Source organism: Geospiza fortis, unplaced genomic scaffold, assembly GCF_000277835.1.
Source record: "Geospiza fortis unplaced genomic scaffold, GeoFor_1.0 scaffold603, whole genome shotgun sequence".
NCBI lineage: Eukaryota > Metazoa > Chordata > Aves > Passeriformes > Thraupidae > Geospiza > Geospiza fortis.
In genome coordinates, this window is record NW_005054460.1 from 1,378,327 (window position 1) to 1,398,138 (window position 19,812).

At 37.8% G+C, this 19,812-nt stretch overlaps 2 protein-coding genes across 2 annotated transcripts in view; both read right to left on the reverse strand.

The window, feature by feature from the left end:
• Window positions 1-19,812, reverse strand: part of DST (dystonin) — a 167,307-nt gene that overhangs the window by 101,403 nt on the left and 46,092 nt on the right. Inside the window, 3 exon segments of the mRNA XM_031062760.1 lie at window positions 9,352-9,484; window positions 10,084-10,172; window positions 12,610-12,744. Coding sequence (XP_030918620.1) covers window positions 9,352-9,484; window positions 10,084-10,172; window positions 12,610-12,744 — 357 coding nt within the window.
• LOC115948650 (plectin-like) lies at window positions 12,842-16,616 on the reverse strand. Its single transcript, XM_031062761.1, has one exon. It carries the CDS (start codon window positions 16,073-16,075, stop codon window positions 14,183-14,185), a length of 1,893 nt encoding a protein of 630 aa, XP_030918621.1. The 5' UTR covers window positions 16,076-16,616; the 3' UTR covers window positions 12,842-14,182.

Sequence of the window (19,812 nt, forward strand, 5' to 3'; positions counted from 1 at the left end):
ATCTAGAGAAAAGATCACATAAGCAGATGACCTGGCAAATTCAAGAGAAAGAAAATGTTCAGCAACACCAAAGTGTTATGGAATGGTGCAATAGCAAATTCAGTGATCAATATAGCTCAGATCAATTACTGATAGAGCTGCTGAAGAAACAACACTTGTGAGAAACCTCAAGTAAATTTCTCTCATTGCTAGAAAGAGCAGACCTGTGTCCGATCTCAATTTAATATGCTGTTTCTGTGAGTATAACAAAGAAAGACAAAAATGATAATTCACCAAATTTCATCAATATCATTTTTGTAAGAGCTACAAATGTATCTGTAGTAAAAAGGGAGAAGATAGAAATACACTCAATATTGCATGCTGGTATAAAAATTCCTTATCCATAGACAGAAACATTCAGCACACTTTTACACAGAAAGGCAAACCTTCTGATCACCCAGCTCTTGCACTGCCTGTAACTGAGTCTCTAAACTTTCCACTTGAGAAGTTATTGCTTCCTGTGCTTCCTGAAAAGATTTCTGGGTGGTATTTAAGAGCCTCAGTAGCTGTTTGCTCTGATTAGGAGAAAGATCTTCAGCATGTTCAGAAATGAAGAACTGAACATCAAAAGCAGTGGACTCCAGTTGCATTTTTTTACAGCTGAGCTCTGCAGCACTGTTCTGTAAATGAAGTGAAGGGAATTACTAGCAAGAAAAATTGAGTACAAATAAACCACAAGTGTGCCTACCATCTCTTCTTAGCCCTTATCCCAAAATGCTTTTGGTATACAATTTAGCCATGGAAAATCAAAACTCAGAATCATACTGCCACATTCAGGTATGACATTAGAACTTGTGCATGGTTTGCCTCAGGACAGCTTGGGTCCAACGAATAAAATACATGATCTTGTACATGTCTATTTCTTTGGCCTCTCATAGATTTTTGAAAACTGACGGACCTTCAACTCTAAAAGATTTATGGCAGGTTAGATGTAACATATCTAGGTGACATCTGGTCTGAAGATCCAGAAATTTTAAAATATATACTTGAAATAATTCATATTCTTAACTCCACAGCAAGAATGTCACCACTTCTAGCAATGTGGCAAATTCTACCAACAGCTACATACTGTGGAGCCCCTATGACCATACTATTTCTCTGGAACTCTATTTAAGCACATTAAAACAACTAAAATAAATTTTATTATTAATACATACAGAAGTATATGAACTTTACTAAAAATTTTATCTGCTTTGTTTGCCATTACTCATTTTATGGAGTGTGTAATGAAGAAACCTTTTTATCTTTTCCCATCTTGTGTTCTCACATAGAATTGATTTGGAAGACAATTAAATTTCAGTTAAATTCTGAACCCAATGCATAAAAATTCAGTTTTAATCACTGAAATACTTGTATTATATATTAGATTTCTAAAAGGCTCAGATTTATTGCAACAAATGTAAGTGGAACCAATAGCATTCTCAGTAATCCTAACTCTATGAAATTTTATTTGCAAGTGAAAAAGCAAATCAACAAGATTTTATTACTGGATTATCTAATTGTTGTCTTCTTAAGTAATTACTTCTAGTCCTCTCTTTAGGCCATAGAGGTTATTGAGAAGGAATAAAAAACATAGCTAATAATTAATAATAAGGAGAAATATTGAAACATCAACATCTGCCATAAAGAGAACTTACTTTAAGTAGCTGTAAACTTTTCTTCATCTCTTCTATATCATTAGTATTCACTGTGAAGTCATTCATGATTTTATTTTTGTCTGTGATCCAGTCTGAAAATCTCTGCAGTTGGTTTAAAAGTTGCTGGTGTAATCCTGCAAGCTTAGACTAGAAAGGGAATTTGTATATTTATTTATGCTTCTGTAGTATACTCACATTTTCTACCATATTAAATTGAATCATACATGTATCTTTATACATGTAGATAAAATAAAGAAAATCCAAATTCCTTTATTTTAGCCCAATTGCCTTGAAGAAAATCAAGGTAAAAACATACACTACTAAAAACATACCATTTCCAAGTCAACAGCGCAGACTATTTGTTTTGCTCGTTTTGAAGATCTATCACAGACCTCCAAAAATGCTTCCTGCAAAGAGTCATAGCTTCTATTTAGCTCTTTAAGCTTCTCTTCTGGAACATCCCTGTTACAAGACTTTAAGAGTTCTTCTGCCATCTTCATGTCCTTTTTTAGGATAACTGGAAAGGTAGCCAGTCCTGATTCAAATGACTACAAAGAGAACACATCAAAAATGCTTTAAGTTACTAGGAAACATGTTTAAATCTGAATTGCTTTAATTACATTTTGAATTTCCCTTTTTAAACCTAAGGGCTATATTCAGCACCCATCACTGAAGTACAAGCATAAAGAACACTTTACTTACCTCTAGCTGTTCCAGTTCAGCTTTTAGTATTTCCAGGCTGTTACTAATAGGCTGCTGTTTATCTAGGTCGTTTTTCATATCTTGAAGCACTGCCAAATGTTCTTGCATTTTCTCTGTTAACTTTAAACATTGCTGTACTCCATCAAACTGAAAATGAGTTTTAAAAATAAGATTTTCCAAACTGACTTGAAAATAAATAATAAAATTCCTTGGGCTTATTATGATTCATTTTAAATTTATAATCTAATTTTTCAACCATTTTTCCAGTTCAACTGTTCTCTCCACCACTTGGAAAGATCCATGCAATTCCACTAACACAGGACGCTGAACACATATTCTTGTTACTTACCATGCTAGTGGGGGTGTCTCCCATGACTGCTTCTTCTGTTTTCAAAACAGGCTCAGTAAAGCCTTTTGACAGGCTTTCTGTCTTCCCATGCTCCTGATCGCTTTTCCAAGTAGTGGTTCTGTTATCTGCCAATGTTTTCTCTTCATCAATTTCTGCTCCAAGATCTGATTGTTCTGTTGAGGAAAGAGAATAAAGCCCATCTCCTTTGCCTTTACCCTCATGCTCTGTGGCAGCACCAGCAACCTGTGAGCTCCTAAGTAAACCATTTATCAGCTCCTCCAACTTGCTTGTACTTTCATCTCCAAGTGAGATTCGAAAAATTTCCAGCAGTTCATTGGTAGTAAGCTTGGGAACAGGAGCTTTCATGTCTGTTTCACTCTTCCTTTCATCTGAATCAGCTGTCTTTTGCTTGCAGGATTCATGCTTCAGAATATCATGAAGAAGATCAGGACTTCTGCAATCAGGCCAAAGCAGTGAAGGAGCATCACTGTCCTTGGGCTCTGCACTCAGCGTGGTGACCATTAATGCAGTTCTAACAGCATTGCTTATTTGCTTCAGATTTGACCCACTAGACATTTCACTCTCAAGCTGAGTGCTTCTAACCATTTTAAGTAAATTTTGCATTAAAGTTCTAGTATCAGAGTAACTTAGGGGTTCACTTTCCTGCTTGCAGTAAACCTGTCCCATTTTCAATTTCCTTTGTAATATATTCTGTAAGTCTTCCATTAGTGCATCAGACACACCTGCTGATTGTGAAATACCTTCCTTTACCTGAAAGTCTTTGCAGGGTCCCATTTCTTTTTGCAATGACTCCATGGACATTTGTTTTTTGAAACCATTTCCAAGGGAGGAAGTGTCACTGACCATGACGTTTTCTCCCTTTGTGTTTTTCAGCATCTCATGCTTGTTCTGGGCACCGTAATTCAACTTCGTCCCCATGCTACTCAGAATTGCAGAAGAAACATCAGTGGTATGGGTATGTCTCCCAGTAGGTTGCACTTCACTTCCATCTCCTAACTCTTTGGCATCCTCAATACTTCCTAAAGCATCTGGTTTTGGGGGAGAAATTTCAGTACCATTGCTGCTTTTGTTTTCTGGAATGTCTTTCAGAACATTGTTGGTATTTTGACAGTTAAGCCTCCCTGTTTCTTTAGTTATGCTAATCTCCTTTGGTTTCACTGTATCAGGTGCAGGACAAGAGTAAGTGTTACATTCATTTGAATGCATTTCTTCCATATTTAGCAGAAAATCCTTTTCATTTCTTATACTTTTTCCCCCTCTTTCCATGTCCTCAAAACAGAATTCAATTTCACTGAGCTCTGAATGGCCATCTTCTTTTATGCATGTTGTATGTTGTTTTAAAGGAGGAGAAATGTTACCACCTCTCTTAAATTCATCTGATCTTGCCCCTTGAATGTCAAGAAAACCTTGATCAACATTTTCTTTTTCTTTACTTGCAGCAGGAGTTTCTCTAGCAGATTTAATTACTGTTGCATCAAATATTTCCCCAAGGTTTTCCATCTGAATGGGACTATTACTTACTCCCGTGACATCACATTCCTCCATAACATTTACTCTATTTTTATTTTCTGTAAGAATTTCAAAACCTCTTTCTATTTGACCATGCTTCCAACTGGTGCCTGGATGTGTTGGGTCCCTAAGTGAACTATTATCACTCACATAAGGAGTATCTGTAAGGAATTTATTGTCCATTTGGGATGAGCTTTCCTTTAGCTGTTCCATATAATTTAATACTTTTTCCTCTGCAAGCAGTGCCTCTCTCTGTCTTTGACCATGATTTGAATCTAACATTGGCATGGTATTATTGTCTTCATTCATGCTATCAGTAAAGAATTCTGAGACAAGCAAATTTGTCCAGGTACTTTGGGCATCATCAGCTTGCTGTAGGTAGGCTGTCACACTAATGTCAGATTTCACAGTACCATCAAGAAGCTGAGAACCTGGAACCCTAAACTGTGTTTCAGTATTCTCCTCACTCTTTGTGGACATCCATTTAGTGTCAAAAGTATTTTCAGACCGAATAGACTCAGCAGTATTTTGTGGCATGTGTTCACTTTTGACACAAGTCCCATATTCATCTTCTGTTTCCTGCTGTCTGGCTTCTTCACTGGTACATGAAAGACCAACATATCTTTCTTCAGAAATATTTGACATTGATTCACATATTACTGAGGATAGGTTTCCATTTTCATGGTTAGACTGGAATTGCAAAGTATATCCTGTCTTGTGGCCTAAAGAATAGCAGTAGTCATCAATATTCTGATTGTTTTCAGTGCTCCTTTCTACATCTTCTACAGACATTAACAGCTGGTCACCTTTACTTATACATTGGTGATGTGAATCAAAAATATCCATTTCATCTTCACTGTCAGAATCAGTGTCAGAGTCATCATAACTATCATAATCCTCCTCATAATCTTCCCCCTCCTGTGTACCTTCAGATTCCTCCTCACACAGGTCACCTTCTGCTTTCATTTCAACTTCCTCATTCCTGTCTTGTACATCTGCTTCATACATATTCTGTAAATAGCTCATGCCTCCTTCCTTTGTTCCTTCACTCTCAACAGTAACTGATAACTCATGCTCCTTCTCTCCAAAACTCCCTGTTCTTTCCCTTCCCTCAAGGATTTTCTCCACAGTTTTGGCATTTGCAGAAGCTATAGTTATGCTCTCGGGTTGCCCTTTCACATTTACATGAACATTCTCTCCAGCATTAGCAGCAAGTTCTTGAAAAGAGCTGGTCTCTTCTTTTAGGGTTATTCGACCACCTCTCTCCTCCAGAAAACCAAATGGAACTGATCTTCCAGCCAATTCTGGCTCTGGTGTATCATCCCCCACCTGCAAGGTGTCAAACCCCTCATCACCTTGAGAAGTGTCAGAGGAATCATCATCATCATCATCATCATCAATTTGTGGAGTATCATAGACATCACTGTCATCATCATCGCCCTGAGGTGTTTCATAGGCATCATCATCATCACCATCATCCAACTGAGAGCTGTCCTCTTCAGAGGCCACCTCACCACATCCTTGCTGCAAGCAGCTACTCTCAAGCTGTGGGATGCCATCACCCTCCTCTACTGATGAGTCAGAACTACTGTCACATGGCAGTAACCTGTGGAATATAAGATCACTTTCCTCTTCTGTCAGCCTTTGTGCTGTGCTGTTACTGTCCCCCAGAGGTGGTCCATCGTGTGTGACAGCATCACCACCTAATGAAAGCCTATGGCGCATGCCTATGCTGTCCTCTAGACATAGTGTATTCTGAAAATCAGCACAATCATCCAGGGATAGCCTTCCATGGATATAAAGACCATCCTGTAGAAATGGACCTGCATGCTCCTGAAGAAGTTGAGCACCATCTCGGTTGTCTTCAAACTTTGTGACACCACATTGACTAAACAATTCTTCTGGAAGTCTACATTCAGTGTCTGCAGTGATGGATGAATCAAGACTTCTCTGAAAATTATCTTTCTTGCTGTTATCCAGTACCATTCTGCTACTGTCAGCTTGAAATATGGGAGGCCCATAATCTGTGCACCTTTCCAGTTCCCTCCATTCTTCCTTATCGGACAAATCATTCATGCTCAAGGAATTTTGTAATGTTTTATCATTCATGTTTTCATTATCCAGACTGTCTCCCACACAAATCTCTTCTTTTGCTGTTTGTGATAAAAATCTCGTATTTGAGTCATTTGGAAGATATCCTTCAATGTTTCCTGAATTTGTCTGCTGATTGTTATGCTTACAGAGTTCTGTCCACTCAGAAATCTCCAAAAAACCTCTGAGATCATTTCTCTTTGTGGAATTTTGAGTGCTGCTTACTACATTTCTGAGTTCTGCAGGGGTGGTTAACTGCATCTCCTGTATATATTCTGATTGCTCAGTACCAAGAATATTGCAAACATCTGGCCTGCATACATGAGGATATTCTTGTGAAGATATGTAATTCCCAAAATCATCACATTGATTACATATCCTGTTATTACACGAGTTCTCAGCACCTGAAAGATCACCCTGAACACTGTTTGTTGACTTTAGGTGAATTCCTTTTATACTTACATATTTGTTACTAAACTCTATTTCTGACACACCAGCATTGTACCCAGCACTATCGCCTTCCAGCAATATATTGATGATTTCTTCCAGTTGTCCATCATATAACAAAAGTCTCTGTCCAGTGTTTGCATCCATATAACTATTTACCATCAGGTAAGACATGAATAGTTTCTTAGCTTCATCTAGATTATGACATACAGGGTCTTCTGTGCCAGAAACTTCATGTTCCCCCTCACAGCCACGAAATACAGATGGCAGAAATTCATAAGTTGATAACCACTTTGCAGCACTTTTACAAAGGGACTTTAATTCTTCTACATTGGGCATTTTATCTGGTAAAGTCACATTGGTCAAAACAGATACAGTATTACTGTCTATAATCCCTGATTCTGCGGCCTTGTCAAGACTGATTATTTCACAAGTTTCTGGAATGTAAAGTGCAGCTATTTTCTTTCTATCATTCAGTATTTTGAATGCCAGCTCATTTGTAATCATATCTTGGTGCAAAGAAGTTGATACAGGGAATATTTCACCAGTGTGAGGCCAAATTAGTCCCACAAAGCCTCTCTGAGCTTCTAATACCAGCAGAGCACTGGTAGCTGATATTAAGTTGCATTGCACAGCTTCATCAACAGTCAAGCGTTGTCCTGAATTTTGACAAAGGATTCCACCAGTCTGAGCCTGACGTGTGAGGATTCCACAAGCAGTGTCCTGATCTATCATCCCTTGTCTCATGGCCTCTTCCACAGTCATTCGTTTCCCTGAGTCGGGGTCAATGATGCCTCCGGACATTAACTGAGCACCAAGCAGCCTGAACATTGTTTCCCTGTCAATGAGCCCTTCATGGGCTGCCCTCAAAATAGTTACCTTCCTTCCACATTTGAGCACGATTCTCCCTTTTTCTTGTGGTTTCACAGGTAGGAGTCTTAACCCTGTTGCTTCATGTACTATGCTTCTATGAACCATCTGTTCAAGGGAAATTTTCTCAGCACAGTTGGGATCTATGAGATCTTTACACGTATCTTGTCTTTCCAGGAGTTTGGAATATAATGTTGGAGAAATTAGATTTCTCTGGAAAGTATTCTGCAAAGACAGCTTTTCTCCAGTAGATGGCAAAATCAAATACCCACTTGAAAGCTGATTCTCAAGAATTTTAACAGCCAGAGGTTCTGAAATCAGACCTTGCTCTAAAGCTGAAATAACTGGAATATTTGCTAATGATGATTCTGACATAAGCTTCTTTGCGTTACTTAATTCTTGCAGCTGCAACAGAATCTGCTCATCAATTAAGGCATGGGCTTTAGCTTCTTCCAAATCATAACACACTCCTAATTCTGGAGAAATTATTCCAGAAAGAATCAGCTGATTCTCAAGCAATCTAATTCCAGTGTCATAGTCAAGAAAACCTCTTAAAATAGACTGAAAGACTGAAAGGACTTCTCCAGTTGTTTGGTCAATGACACCAGCAATTACTTTATTCACCTAAAAGGGAATATAAAAGAAAAGTTATCATCCTTTTTAGATCATATGTTTAAAATATTCTTTTGATTTTGAATGCATGATAACCATAAAAACATGTACTTACCAGGCCCGGAGGAATGTTGTGAATGTTAGCAGCTCAAATGCACAAGTGATCTATGTCAGTCATTCAACAGCACACGATGTGATAAAAGATTTAAAACCAACATGCATCTGTGAATTGAAAACCTATGCTTTGCATATATAAATAGGGTTAGTGAAAGACAATAGAAGAAATGACTGCAGAGAGGGCAAATAGAACATATACCTGAAAGGCACATTTTCATGCTATAAATGTCTGTGAAAGGTTAGAATATTTGGAAACAGTATGTGATTCAACACAACCATGCTATTCATGTTTACAGCATACAGCATTTCTGTATATACACTCAACCATATGGAATCAGATACTCCAGCACCAAATATTGCATTTAGTTCACATGGAAAGCATGAAGTCAGTTTGGCAACATTATTTGAACTCATTACACAGACTCTGCCTCGGTATGTATACGAGAATGCTTGCTCCATATTTAAGACTAATACTCATTAACAAATATATTCATAGTGTCTCAGAGAAAATTGTATTATGTCCTCCCATTTTCATACCCAGAAAAAATTTAGGAAAACCTGAAAGTAGATCACTTCTAGGAAATTTCTGAGTGATATATGGGTGAGATTAACATGTTATTTTACGTTATCATTTTTGCAGCAGAAATGCACACTTATCTAGCAGTCAAAGAATGGATTTTAAGAGAAGAGTTAAGAGATGAATGATTTGCTTATCTTTCTTCATGCAAGGCACACATTATTAAGACTCTTCAGAAGAAGTTTGATGAATAGAATGCTCATGTGCACAGGTAAGGTCACATACAGTATTTCATAGCAAATACACAACACCTTCAGTCAAATATCTAGTCCCTTACACACACTGTTAATTGCAACTTCTTATTTTGCTGATCATATGTGGTTTGAAAACCATGCAAGAAACCTCAAGAGGAACTGAAATCTAAGTTTGAATCTCATTACCTTTTCTTCTATCTTCTCATCACCCAGATGTGCTTCCTGCAGCTGCTTTAAAGCTTCGTTGGATAACAAGCTGTAGCTTTCCTGGAGGGATCTAACTTGCTTTTCCATTTCATGTCTCTCTTCATCTGACATTCTATCATGGAAAAAAAATGGAAGGAGGAGATCTCTGGATAATTTGTAAGTTGTTGGGAGTGATCTGCCTACTTTTACTTAAAAATAGGGAGCAGAAATTAGTACAAGTAGTCTGGAAAAAATACAGCCTAATTACAAAGATGTTCAAGAAAGCTACAATCTGATTGCAGTTATTCAGGAAAAGAAGCATTTAACCTTTGCATGGGCCTTTGTCTACTGGTTACCAGTCAAGACAGGTAACATAACCATCAAGGAGTTATGAGATATCTCAGCAATTTAGTAACTTAAATCTGTTTTCAGACACAGGTGAAACAATCTTGTGATAGGTAGTTCAAGTACTCATTTACTACAAAATTGTTAATTTGATTTCAAATGAAATTTTAAATATCTAATATCTTTAAGATGACCAGAGGTATACAAACCAAGTCAAATTCTTGAAACCAACAAAATTGCATCAAGCTTCACCAAATGAGAAGACAAAAAACTCCCAAACTGTAGATGACATGCAATTAGATCTATAGAGATATGATTTCTTTTTAAGCAAACAGTATGTATTTATTCAATTGATTTACATTATTTGAAAAATAAAAAATGGCATACTTGTCACTGTGCTTAGCTAAAAATGACTGAGTTGTCTGCAGAGCTTCAGCTATTTGTTCTTTCTTGGTTGACATTTCATGAAGGGAAATCTGAAAAATAAATAACCTGTGTTCAAGACTTAATAATGTGTATAAATAAACAAAAACAAACAAACAAAACCTTATTTGTATCTGGGACTAATCTCAATAATAAAAGAGCTTGATTTTTTTAAAAATACTGGCTATCGGTAGAGCAAGATTATTTATTGGAATGGCATCATTTACATATGAGTAAGTCATTGTGATATGTCTTTTGATTAAGCAAGCTGTTTTTAGAAAACTATTGGGCAAAACAAATAGAAGATTTCAAAATGTTATTTGATGGAAAATTAACCAATCATTTAAAATCACTTATTATAGTTGACACATTTTATAGCAGCTTTATAAAGGTTGTGTATGATAGTCACATTCAAGAAGTTGCTCACCAAAATGAGAGATAACAAATTTTTGAAAAAACACATCAGAAGACCACAAGCCTTCATAAAATTCAAAAACAGAGACAAATGCAATATGAGACGCCTGGGAAAAATGAATTATTAATTAATATTCTCCACACTACCAGTTCTGTGCCATCCCCACCAAAGGACTTATTCTGCTAGAGGAACTTGTGGGAATTTCATCTTCTAACTTTCCTGAGAATTTCCCTGCAGTCTCTTCAAAGAAAAGCACTCATAAAGGCAAATTATCAAAAGGGAGTTTTGCAAGCTGGAGATGTTTTCAACATAGGTGCTAGGTCTTGAGCAAAGTGCTTGAGCCCTTCATTCACTTGGTCTGGACAAAACCAATCTCTCCTTGTCTGCATTGTACCAAAGGGCCCAAAAAGTCTCCCTTTGCAATCACCACCAGCAAGCCACAATCTCATCACCTGTACTGCTTGCACAGGGACCAAGGAACCAAAAGAACCACTGGATGCACTATGCAAGAAGATGAAGTGAGCCGGCTGAAGCAGCAGATGGGGCCACAAAATCCACTTTACTCAGGGAACCAGTGTCACTGTGGCTGCTGTGTGCACCCTGTCACTACTGGCATCAGCTTTTCTTCCCAGTACCTGGCTACACTCCACAGCAACCCCAATTCTCTGTGTGAAATGTATTTCAGCTGACATTAGCTCTGAAGTCACCAGTTTCTACATGTTTCTACGCAACTTACAAGGTATCATTGCTATTCAGTGGAGACACAAACCCAGGCACCTCTGAAAGGTGCAGCCACCTTGCCAGGCCATTTCACAAGGGAAGGAAAGACCCTCAGCAAACACCCATCTCCCACAGGAAGGCAAGACAGCCAACTCACGGGTTACTCACTGGAGGCTCAGGCTGGACAGAGGAGATGATGCCCACAGTTGCTGTGGTAAGCTGAGATGTCCTTACTAAGGAGTTGAGAGCTGGCCCAGCACTGATAAAGGTTTCCAGTGTAGTCATTAACAAGAGCAGAGGAGGACCAGCACTGAATGGTTTAACTACTAGCAATTTACCAATTAATATGTTCAAATCAGTGCAAGCTCACTTCCTCCTGCAGATATAAGGACAAACTCAGAGCTAGCACTGGTCCTCTCTGAACAAGCTACATGCTGGAACAGTGCTCATCACGACTGCCAACCTTCCCAACAGCAAGCTGGATTTATGCACATGCTGGTCCAGTGGCTCTGGCACCAGAAAGCGTCACCAAAAGAAAACCATAGGAACAGGATGCCAAGAGGGCTAAAATCATGTTTGCATGATGACACATCCAGCAGTGTACTGAGGGATGCGGACAAGACACTGCTCTGTCCCTCTGCTGCTCAGTGTGCAGGTAAGCCTTCACCTACTGAAACTTTTTAGGTGTAACTGAACTATTTCATGGGGCAAGCCCAGCAGAGAAGGTCCTAGAAATGACATGAAACTTCACAGATGGAAATTTATGGTCTGAGTTACAACTGCACCCAGTGACAACGTCGTGTTAAATACAAAGGCATCAAGTTGGGCCACTCCAACAGCATCTGGACTACAGTGATAACAGAGAGGCCTCAGTCAACATCTGCTGCACTTCCTAGGACAGCAGTTTTGACTGTCTCTTAAGAAGACCCCTCAGATTAGCTTTTCAAAAACAAATAAATAGAAACTTGGCCCTCAGGCCCCTCCTACCAACTTTCTCCTTCCTGGTGCCCAAAATGCCATCCTGACAGGATGCACTCTCCCTCTACAAATGCTGACATATGGTGAGCAGGGCCCAGTTTCTCTAAACTGATATTTTGCAGTGTCAGAATGTGTCATACACGAGGTTTGGAAAAAGCAGCGGGAGTTTCTTCCTGAGTAACATGCTTGTGTCCCTAAACACTGATGTTTATTTACCCAACTCTCTACTCACAACCAAATGTGAAATCATGTCCTGAGGGAAATGTGGATGGTGATTTGTAGGGGGAAAAATGTATTTATGGATTATTTTGGCCTTTTAATCCATGCAAAAACCCAAAAAGAGGAAGTGGTGCTTTATTCAAAAGATATCTGTGTACCTGCTGCTTAGGTAAATCAGTCTTTTCAGCCTTTTCTCCTTCTTCTTTGCTGAGTGTCTTGCTGAGGTTTGATACCCATTTCAGTAAATCCCCAGCTTTCTCAACATGTTCCTTCTTTTCCTCTTCCATTGATTTCTGATGAGTGCCATGAATTGTAAAGAAACATGTAAATGTAAATTGTTGAAATATGTAACATTAATGTCTGTAGAAACACAATTCTATCACAATGCCATTATTATCACCACATAAACATAAAATTATTTCTTTTTTATTTACCACCACATGCATTACTATGACACTTTGATGTAGGAACAAAAATGGCACATAATTATAAACAATAATAAAAGAATACCTCAAGTGATTTTTAATTATGATAAATGTGCTTATTCATACACACATGCAATCATTATAAAATGATTGATAGCAAGAAAAAGCATAGCTTCCCAGCCATTACTCAGCAGATAAAATCTCAAAAGCATTTGCATATAAAGTATCTTTGAATTGCTGCCTTTGCATTACCCTCAGGTAAGGATATCTACAACCAGGATAGCATAACAGTATTTTGCACATTATGCACATGGATTACCAAATTACAACTAGGAAGAATACATTGCTTTATGTCTACAGAAACAATAAAAAATAAAAGTAAAATACTGAGACATTTAATCTTTTTCTGCACAGGAAAACATTCTCCTTTTCATATAAGTACAATCCGTTAGGTGGACACTCATCAATACTGAGAAAACACAGTCAAGCCCTTCCATGTACCGTAAGTACAAATTAAAACCTTTTATTTCAATGAATTTTTTTAAAAATTGATATGTAATTGTAATTCATTTACCTATTAGAGTAGAAGACAATTCTAAGAAAAAAATAACATGAAATTAGAGAAAAACTCAGGACAGGAAACACAACTTTCTGGTGTAAGCAGCCCCTTAAAATTAATGAAATACCAGTGTGAGAAAAAGTACTGATGCATGTGGGCTTACTACACTGCAGGTTTAATTCTTGTATATTTTATTGCCACTCTTGTAAAAAAAATGGTATCTGCAGACTGATAATTTTAATTTAAGTAGACTGGTATCTGCAGACTGGTATCTGCAGACTGGTAATTTTAATTTAAGTAACAGGTCACATGAAATGCTGCACTGTGTTCACTCACAAAATGGTCAATCCCTCTCAACCTTATTGTAAGAATATGATTCTTGTCTCACCTAAATCTACCCACTTTGAACTAATACTAACTTCATCAACTTCAGTATAATTTCTCATTTACACTACCTATATGCAAAGTGATGACAGACAAGGCCTTCAGGTAAAGACTGAACACATAGATTGCATTTTGAAATTATGAATCTGCCTATCTAAAATTTCAGTTCTGCAATAAGTAATATCTAATTCCAGTTTCAGTGGTTTATGCTAATTAGTTGTTCATAACAATTAGTTTTACAGCAACTAATTAACGCTAGAAAACACCACTTACGATTTTCCATAAAGGCCATCACAGATATTTTCCTTAATTTTAACAGGTTTTAAAGCAGAGCCCAAAATTAGTATTAATATCTTTTGTCCACTATGAATTATAGTAAAGACTGGAAATTCCTGTTTTCATGGGCTGAGCTGCTTCTAACAACCGCAGCCCAGTGTGGCAATCAAAAACAGCTCTATCTAAAGCTTCTTTGTAGGTTATCTTCTTCTTAGTTTTGGGGCATGTTAAAACTTTATTGTGCAATTTTTCATCCTTCATCTTTGTAGCTGTGATAGCATCAATAATACCATTCTTAATTGCATCTTCCATCGTTAATCTGGAATGAGACTTTGGATCTATCAAGCCACCAGTCAAGTACTGATACTCCAGGCAGCGCATGCCCATTTCTTTGTCTATGGCACTCAAATGCACAGCCTCAACAGCTGACATAACAGTGTTCCTTACAGGATGAATGATCCCAGTAAAGATCAGCTCACACTGCTGGATTTGCTTGGCACAGCCATCATCAATCAACTCCCTTTGCAAAGCCTCTGAAACACTGTACTTTTTCCCTGTGAATGGATCAATTACACCTCCTGTACTAACCTGAGCTTCAAGACATCGGAGGGCAGTAACTCTGTCTACCAAATTTTTGCGTGAGGCTTTCAAGACTGGAATTCTTTCATTGGTTTCAGAAAGCCAGAACCCCGCAATGGGACTGTTTAAATCTTTATTTGGCTGTGAACTGCTAACTAAGATATCACCAAACTCATTAACTGTGATGAGGCCCTCCTTATATTTGTTGACTAATGCTCTGTCAATTCTACCCTGATTTAAGATCTCCTCAATATTAAACTGTACGCCCGTTTTAAGATCTGTAAGCAAAAGAAAAGAATTTCCATCAGAGTCAAAACATGTAGACTCCTTCCAATCAAATTCCTGTTTTGAAAGCTCAAGATATGTAGCTTTATCAATATAATTTTTTTGATAAGCCTCATATGAAGTCATTTCACTTCCTGTGCCAACATTTATTACAGAAGTTTTATGACTTTTCTCTGCTGATGGGCTGCTTATTTTCCTTTCACCAACTGGAAGCAGAAAGCATTTACTGCTTACACTGAACAAGCACATTTTCAGCAAATCACAGTAGTACATAGCTTTCCTGTTATTTGGATTGTGAAAACATTTTGCATTACTTGAAGGCTCATGCAAAAATTTTAAAATTGTGTTATTAAGCAAGCCAAGCTGCACAGCAGCTTCTGGAGGTACACGAACACTTCTTACAGGATCAATAACCCCCCCACATGCAATTTGAGCCTCAAGGATATTTTTACCTTTCTGTCTTTCTAAAAGCTGAGCTTCCACAGCCTGAAATACAGACAGCGCTTTGCCAGAACAGCAATAACCCAGAACAGCTTTCTCTGCCTCAAGCAGTCTACTCTTGAATTCACTATCTGCAAGCCCTCTAACAACTGAATCATCAACAGAGAATTTCTGACCTGTTGTGGGATCAATAATGAAACCAGTAGCTGCTTGGGCCTCTAAAAATGCCAAGGCCAGTGCTTTTCCCATTATTTTTCTCTTTGCTGCTAAAACAAAAGAGAGTATCTCTTTGCTGGATTCAAGGTACAGCCCAGCTATAGCTGTAGGTTTAGTTAAAAATTTTTCAAGACTTTTCTGAACCTCACCAACAGTTTTCTGCCTTGAAATGAGCTGCTCAACAGTGAGCCTGTCTAAAAGTTTAACTTCAGTCAACTGCCTGGCAGTTACATCATGTCGGAGGCCTTGAAATTTAATAGCATCATATTCCTCTGTAAAATATTCCAGCTGAGTAGCATCATCAACAGTTCTCAAAACCTCTTCTCCTAAGAAAGAGCTCATCTTTGCAAAGTCTTCTTTCCTAAACCCTTCTGAAGTTTTGTATCCCTGAAACATTCTCTCTTCATTACCAAAAGTCTTGTCATTTTCTTGGTTTAATGTTGTGACTTCAACATGCATGTCATAGTGCTTGTTCTTCACTATCTGTAAATAGGAAGTTTTTGACACAGTGAGAAATACAACTGCAGACTATGTTGTACACATAATTCACTCCTAAATCCACCACCAGAGAAACCAAAGGAAGAACTTGAATGCAAGTCAGAAAGGAGAACTGCTACTAGGATTGGCGAGCAGAGATACATCAATAGCTTGAGTTTTGAAGTGCATTTGCCATTTCAAATATTTATTCAATAACAGGAATATGACTAGACTAAACATCAGTAACTGTTGTTTGTAACTATATGAGCTTACTGCTGTTAATCAAAACTAACTATGACCAATAAAGATACAACACTGTATGTTAATTCCTATTTTCAATACAGATTTTTAAAATAATCTTTCTTAGACATTAGCAAACCTGGTAGTAAGACCTAATACAAAGCTTTTTGTGTTAAGTAAGACAGAAGGGGTTCCCTTCACCAAGATATGAACATAAGAAATACTAAACAGTATAGCAATAGTAATAAAGCATAACTAAAATCAGACAACCAAATGGACTAGTAAAAGGCACCGTTAGGAAGGCAAACCCTCACAAAATGTAGTGTGTACCTCCAAGGGATGCAGTTTTACCAATCCTAATTCATGTTTTGAGTCTTCTCCATGTCTATTGGTTTGTCTGGAACTGTGTAGGTTCCTGTTCCTCAGTGTGTCCCTTTCAGATGTTCCAGAGATTTGGCTTGCTTTATCAAAAGTTATCTGGAACTGTGTACTCGTCTGCGAAACAAACTCCGTAAAAGACTGGGAACTTGAATCTTCTAATGATTGGTTTATGCTTGACATCTGAAACTGCACCTCTCTTGGTATTGTGTCATCAGTACTCACGTACAATGTATTTTCTTCTATTTGATCAGATTTAAAACCTGATCTTTCCTGTTTCTGCCTCAACAAAGGTGAGGTACGTGGAGGAAGCTGTTCAAATTCTTTAGCTGCAGTCTCACTCAGGTAATTGAAATCATTCCCTCTTCTCTCACAGCTCAATTTAAATCCAGAATCTTGGAGCTTATTATTTTGCTGAACTTCATTCTGAAATGAAAGAAACCTATGTTCACTCTCCCTGACCTGCAGATCCATCTTCTGTTTCAAGCTCTCAACCATGCGCTTCTGCACTTCCAATTCTTCCTCGAGTTTCCTGCACTTCTGGTGGTAGTCCATCTCAGCCTGCTTCCCTTGCTGTAATTGTTCATGACATTTTTTGAGCCTTTCTTGCAGATCTTCCATTTGCCTCTTGTACAACATGATGTTTTCCTCAGCCATATGCTTTTCTTGCTGAAGAGCAACACATTCTAGTTTTATACCAGATATGTCCTTTTCTGTGATGCTATGGGATTCCAGTAATTTTTCAACTTTTTTCCTAAATTCCTCTGCAGAGTGTTTAAACTTAATGGATTCTTCCTGAAATAGAATCATCTTCTTGCGTGCCATCTGTTCATCCAGAGTCTTCTGATGGAGTTCGTCCTGCATTTTTTTTAATTTGCTACTTAGTTCTTGTATATGAGCTTGTTGTAATGCCATTTTCTGTTCACTCATTCTCTTTTCCACAGTTAGAGCATTCATCTGAGCATTTAAATTTTTAACCTCCCGGTCAATGCTAAGGGTGGAAGCATTTTGTTTATCACATTTTTGTTTATAGTCACTAGCTAAGTCTTTTGTTTTTGCAAGATCAACTTCTAGGCTTTTGATTTTACATATGAATTCTTGCTCAATTATTGTTTGTTTGTGTAATTGTTCATTTGTTGTATGCAATTGTTCTTTGAAACCATCTGCTAGGGCTTTCAAAGCATCATTTTTCCTCTGAATATTTTCTTTTTCCAAAGTTATCTTCTCTGATTCAGATTGAATTTGCTTCATCAGTAGTTTTGTTTCAGTGTTCCATTTATTAAGGTCTTCTATCTGTTTTTTCAATGTTTCTGACACCTGATTGCTTTTGGTTAATTCATTCTTCAGCATCTGAATTTCATGCTGGTATTCTTTCTCTACTTTCGTTTTTTGAAGCAACTGTTCTTTAATTTTCCTATATTGGTCTTGAAGATTATTTGCTTCTCCTTTACATGACTGTGTTCTGTGTTCAGCTGCCAGCTTCTCTTTTTGAAGGGAACTGATTTGTGAATTTAAATGTTTGATAGTTATTTCAGTTTTTGTTTGTGATCTGGTTAATTCCTCTATTTCTCTTTTTAGCTGTGTCTTTTCTTGCTGAACAGACTTCAGGTCCTCCTGATAGTTCATCTTAAGTTTTTTAAGTTCCATATTTTCTTGCATGACCTCTTCAGCTTTACCTGTGGTTCTCTGTAGCTGCCTGTCCAGTTCTTTCAACTGTTGCAAATATCCCTGCTCCACTTGGTCTTTTTCCTCCAACTTAATTTTTAGGCATTTAAGTTCACTGTTGACTTTATCTAGTTTTTCTTTTAATAAATGAGACTTTTCTTCTGTCGATGATTTTTGAAGTTCTGTTTCATTCAGTTCGTATTTCAGGTCTTTAATAATTTTATCGGCTTTTTTGTTAGCAAGGGTCAACTCATCTATCTTTTGTTTAAGCTCTTCTACTTTTTTGGCTTCTAGTTTCTTCTGGAAGCTCGTAATTTCAGAATCAATCCTACATTGGCTGCCTTGCCCAGCTGTGAAAGTTGGCAGGGAGGTTTCTCTAGTTACAGAGTATGTGCCTTCAACAATCTTCCTTCTGGATTCAGTTGTTTCTCTTTCTTGCAGTTTTATTTCTGATAGGTTCCCTTTAAAGTCAAGATCTTGTTCCATTTGCTTGATGAGCTTCATAAGTTTCTCTTCCCCATCTGTTTTTTTCTTCAGTTCCTGCATCAAGGTTTTTTTTTGTTTCTCTAAATCATGAAGATTAGTATCTTTTCTTCTTAGAAGGTCTTCAAGGTTTCTTCTGGTAAAGGTGCTTTCTTCTATTTGATTTCGAAAAGCACGGAGGTTTTCTTCCAGTATACTCCTTTGTGTCTCTGCCTGAAAAATGAACTGCCTTACACACTCCAACTCCTGCTCTGCATCTGCTTTCTCTCTCTCAATGCTTTCTAGATCTATCCGACACTGCTTTGCCTCTTGCTCAGCCTTGGTCTTCTGAAGACAGATCTCTTCCATCTCCTTCTGCTGCTTCTTCCGCTCTTTCTCTGCAGCTTCTCTCACTTTAGGGAGCTCCTGTTCCACTTGGTTTTTTTGTTTCTTCATATTCTCCAACATCTCCTCAAGTGTTTTTACCTTTCCTATGAGTTTTTTATTCTCATCAGCTGTGCTATTTTGCTGTGCCATTAGATCTGAATATGCCTGACGTGCAGATGCTTCCTTACTCCTTAAAATCTGTAAAAGAATAAGGTAAGTTGGAATGCACTTTTTGTAATACAGCATATGGAACATATTAGGCTCTTAGAAAAGCAGAAGGGAAAATACTTACTCATGCATACATGGTATGTCCAGAAAGCGGGATGAGCAGTTCCCACCACCATCACCTTCTCTTAAAGGCTTCAGGAAGTTACCATTAGCCAAATATGAAACCCTTGGCAAAGACATCCACAAAGCGAAGAAATCCTGCAGCCTCTCACTTCAGTCAGATGCCTCTTAGCAGAAAGCAGCACCAAACAGCTCACTTTGGCTTTCTCTCCAAACAAATAGGCAGAGCAAACAATGACCTGAATACAGCGTGCAAGAATTCCCAAAGAGAAAGTGGCCTACTGTTTCTCAACCAGTTC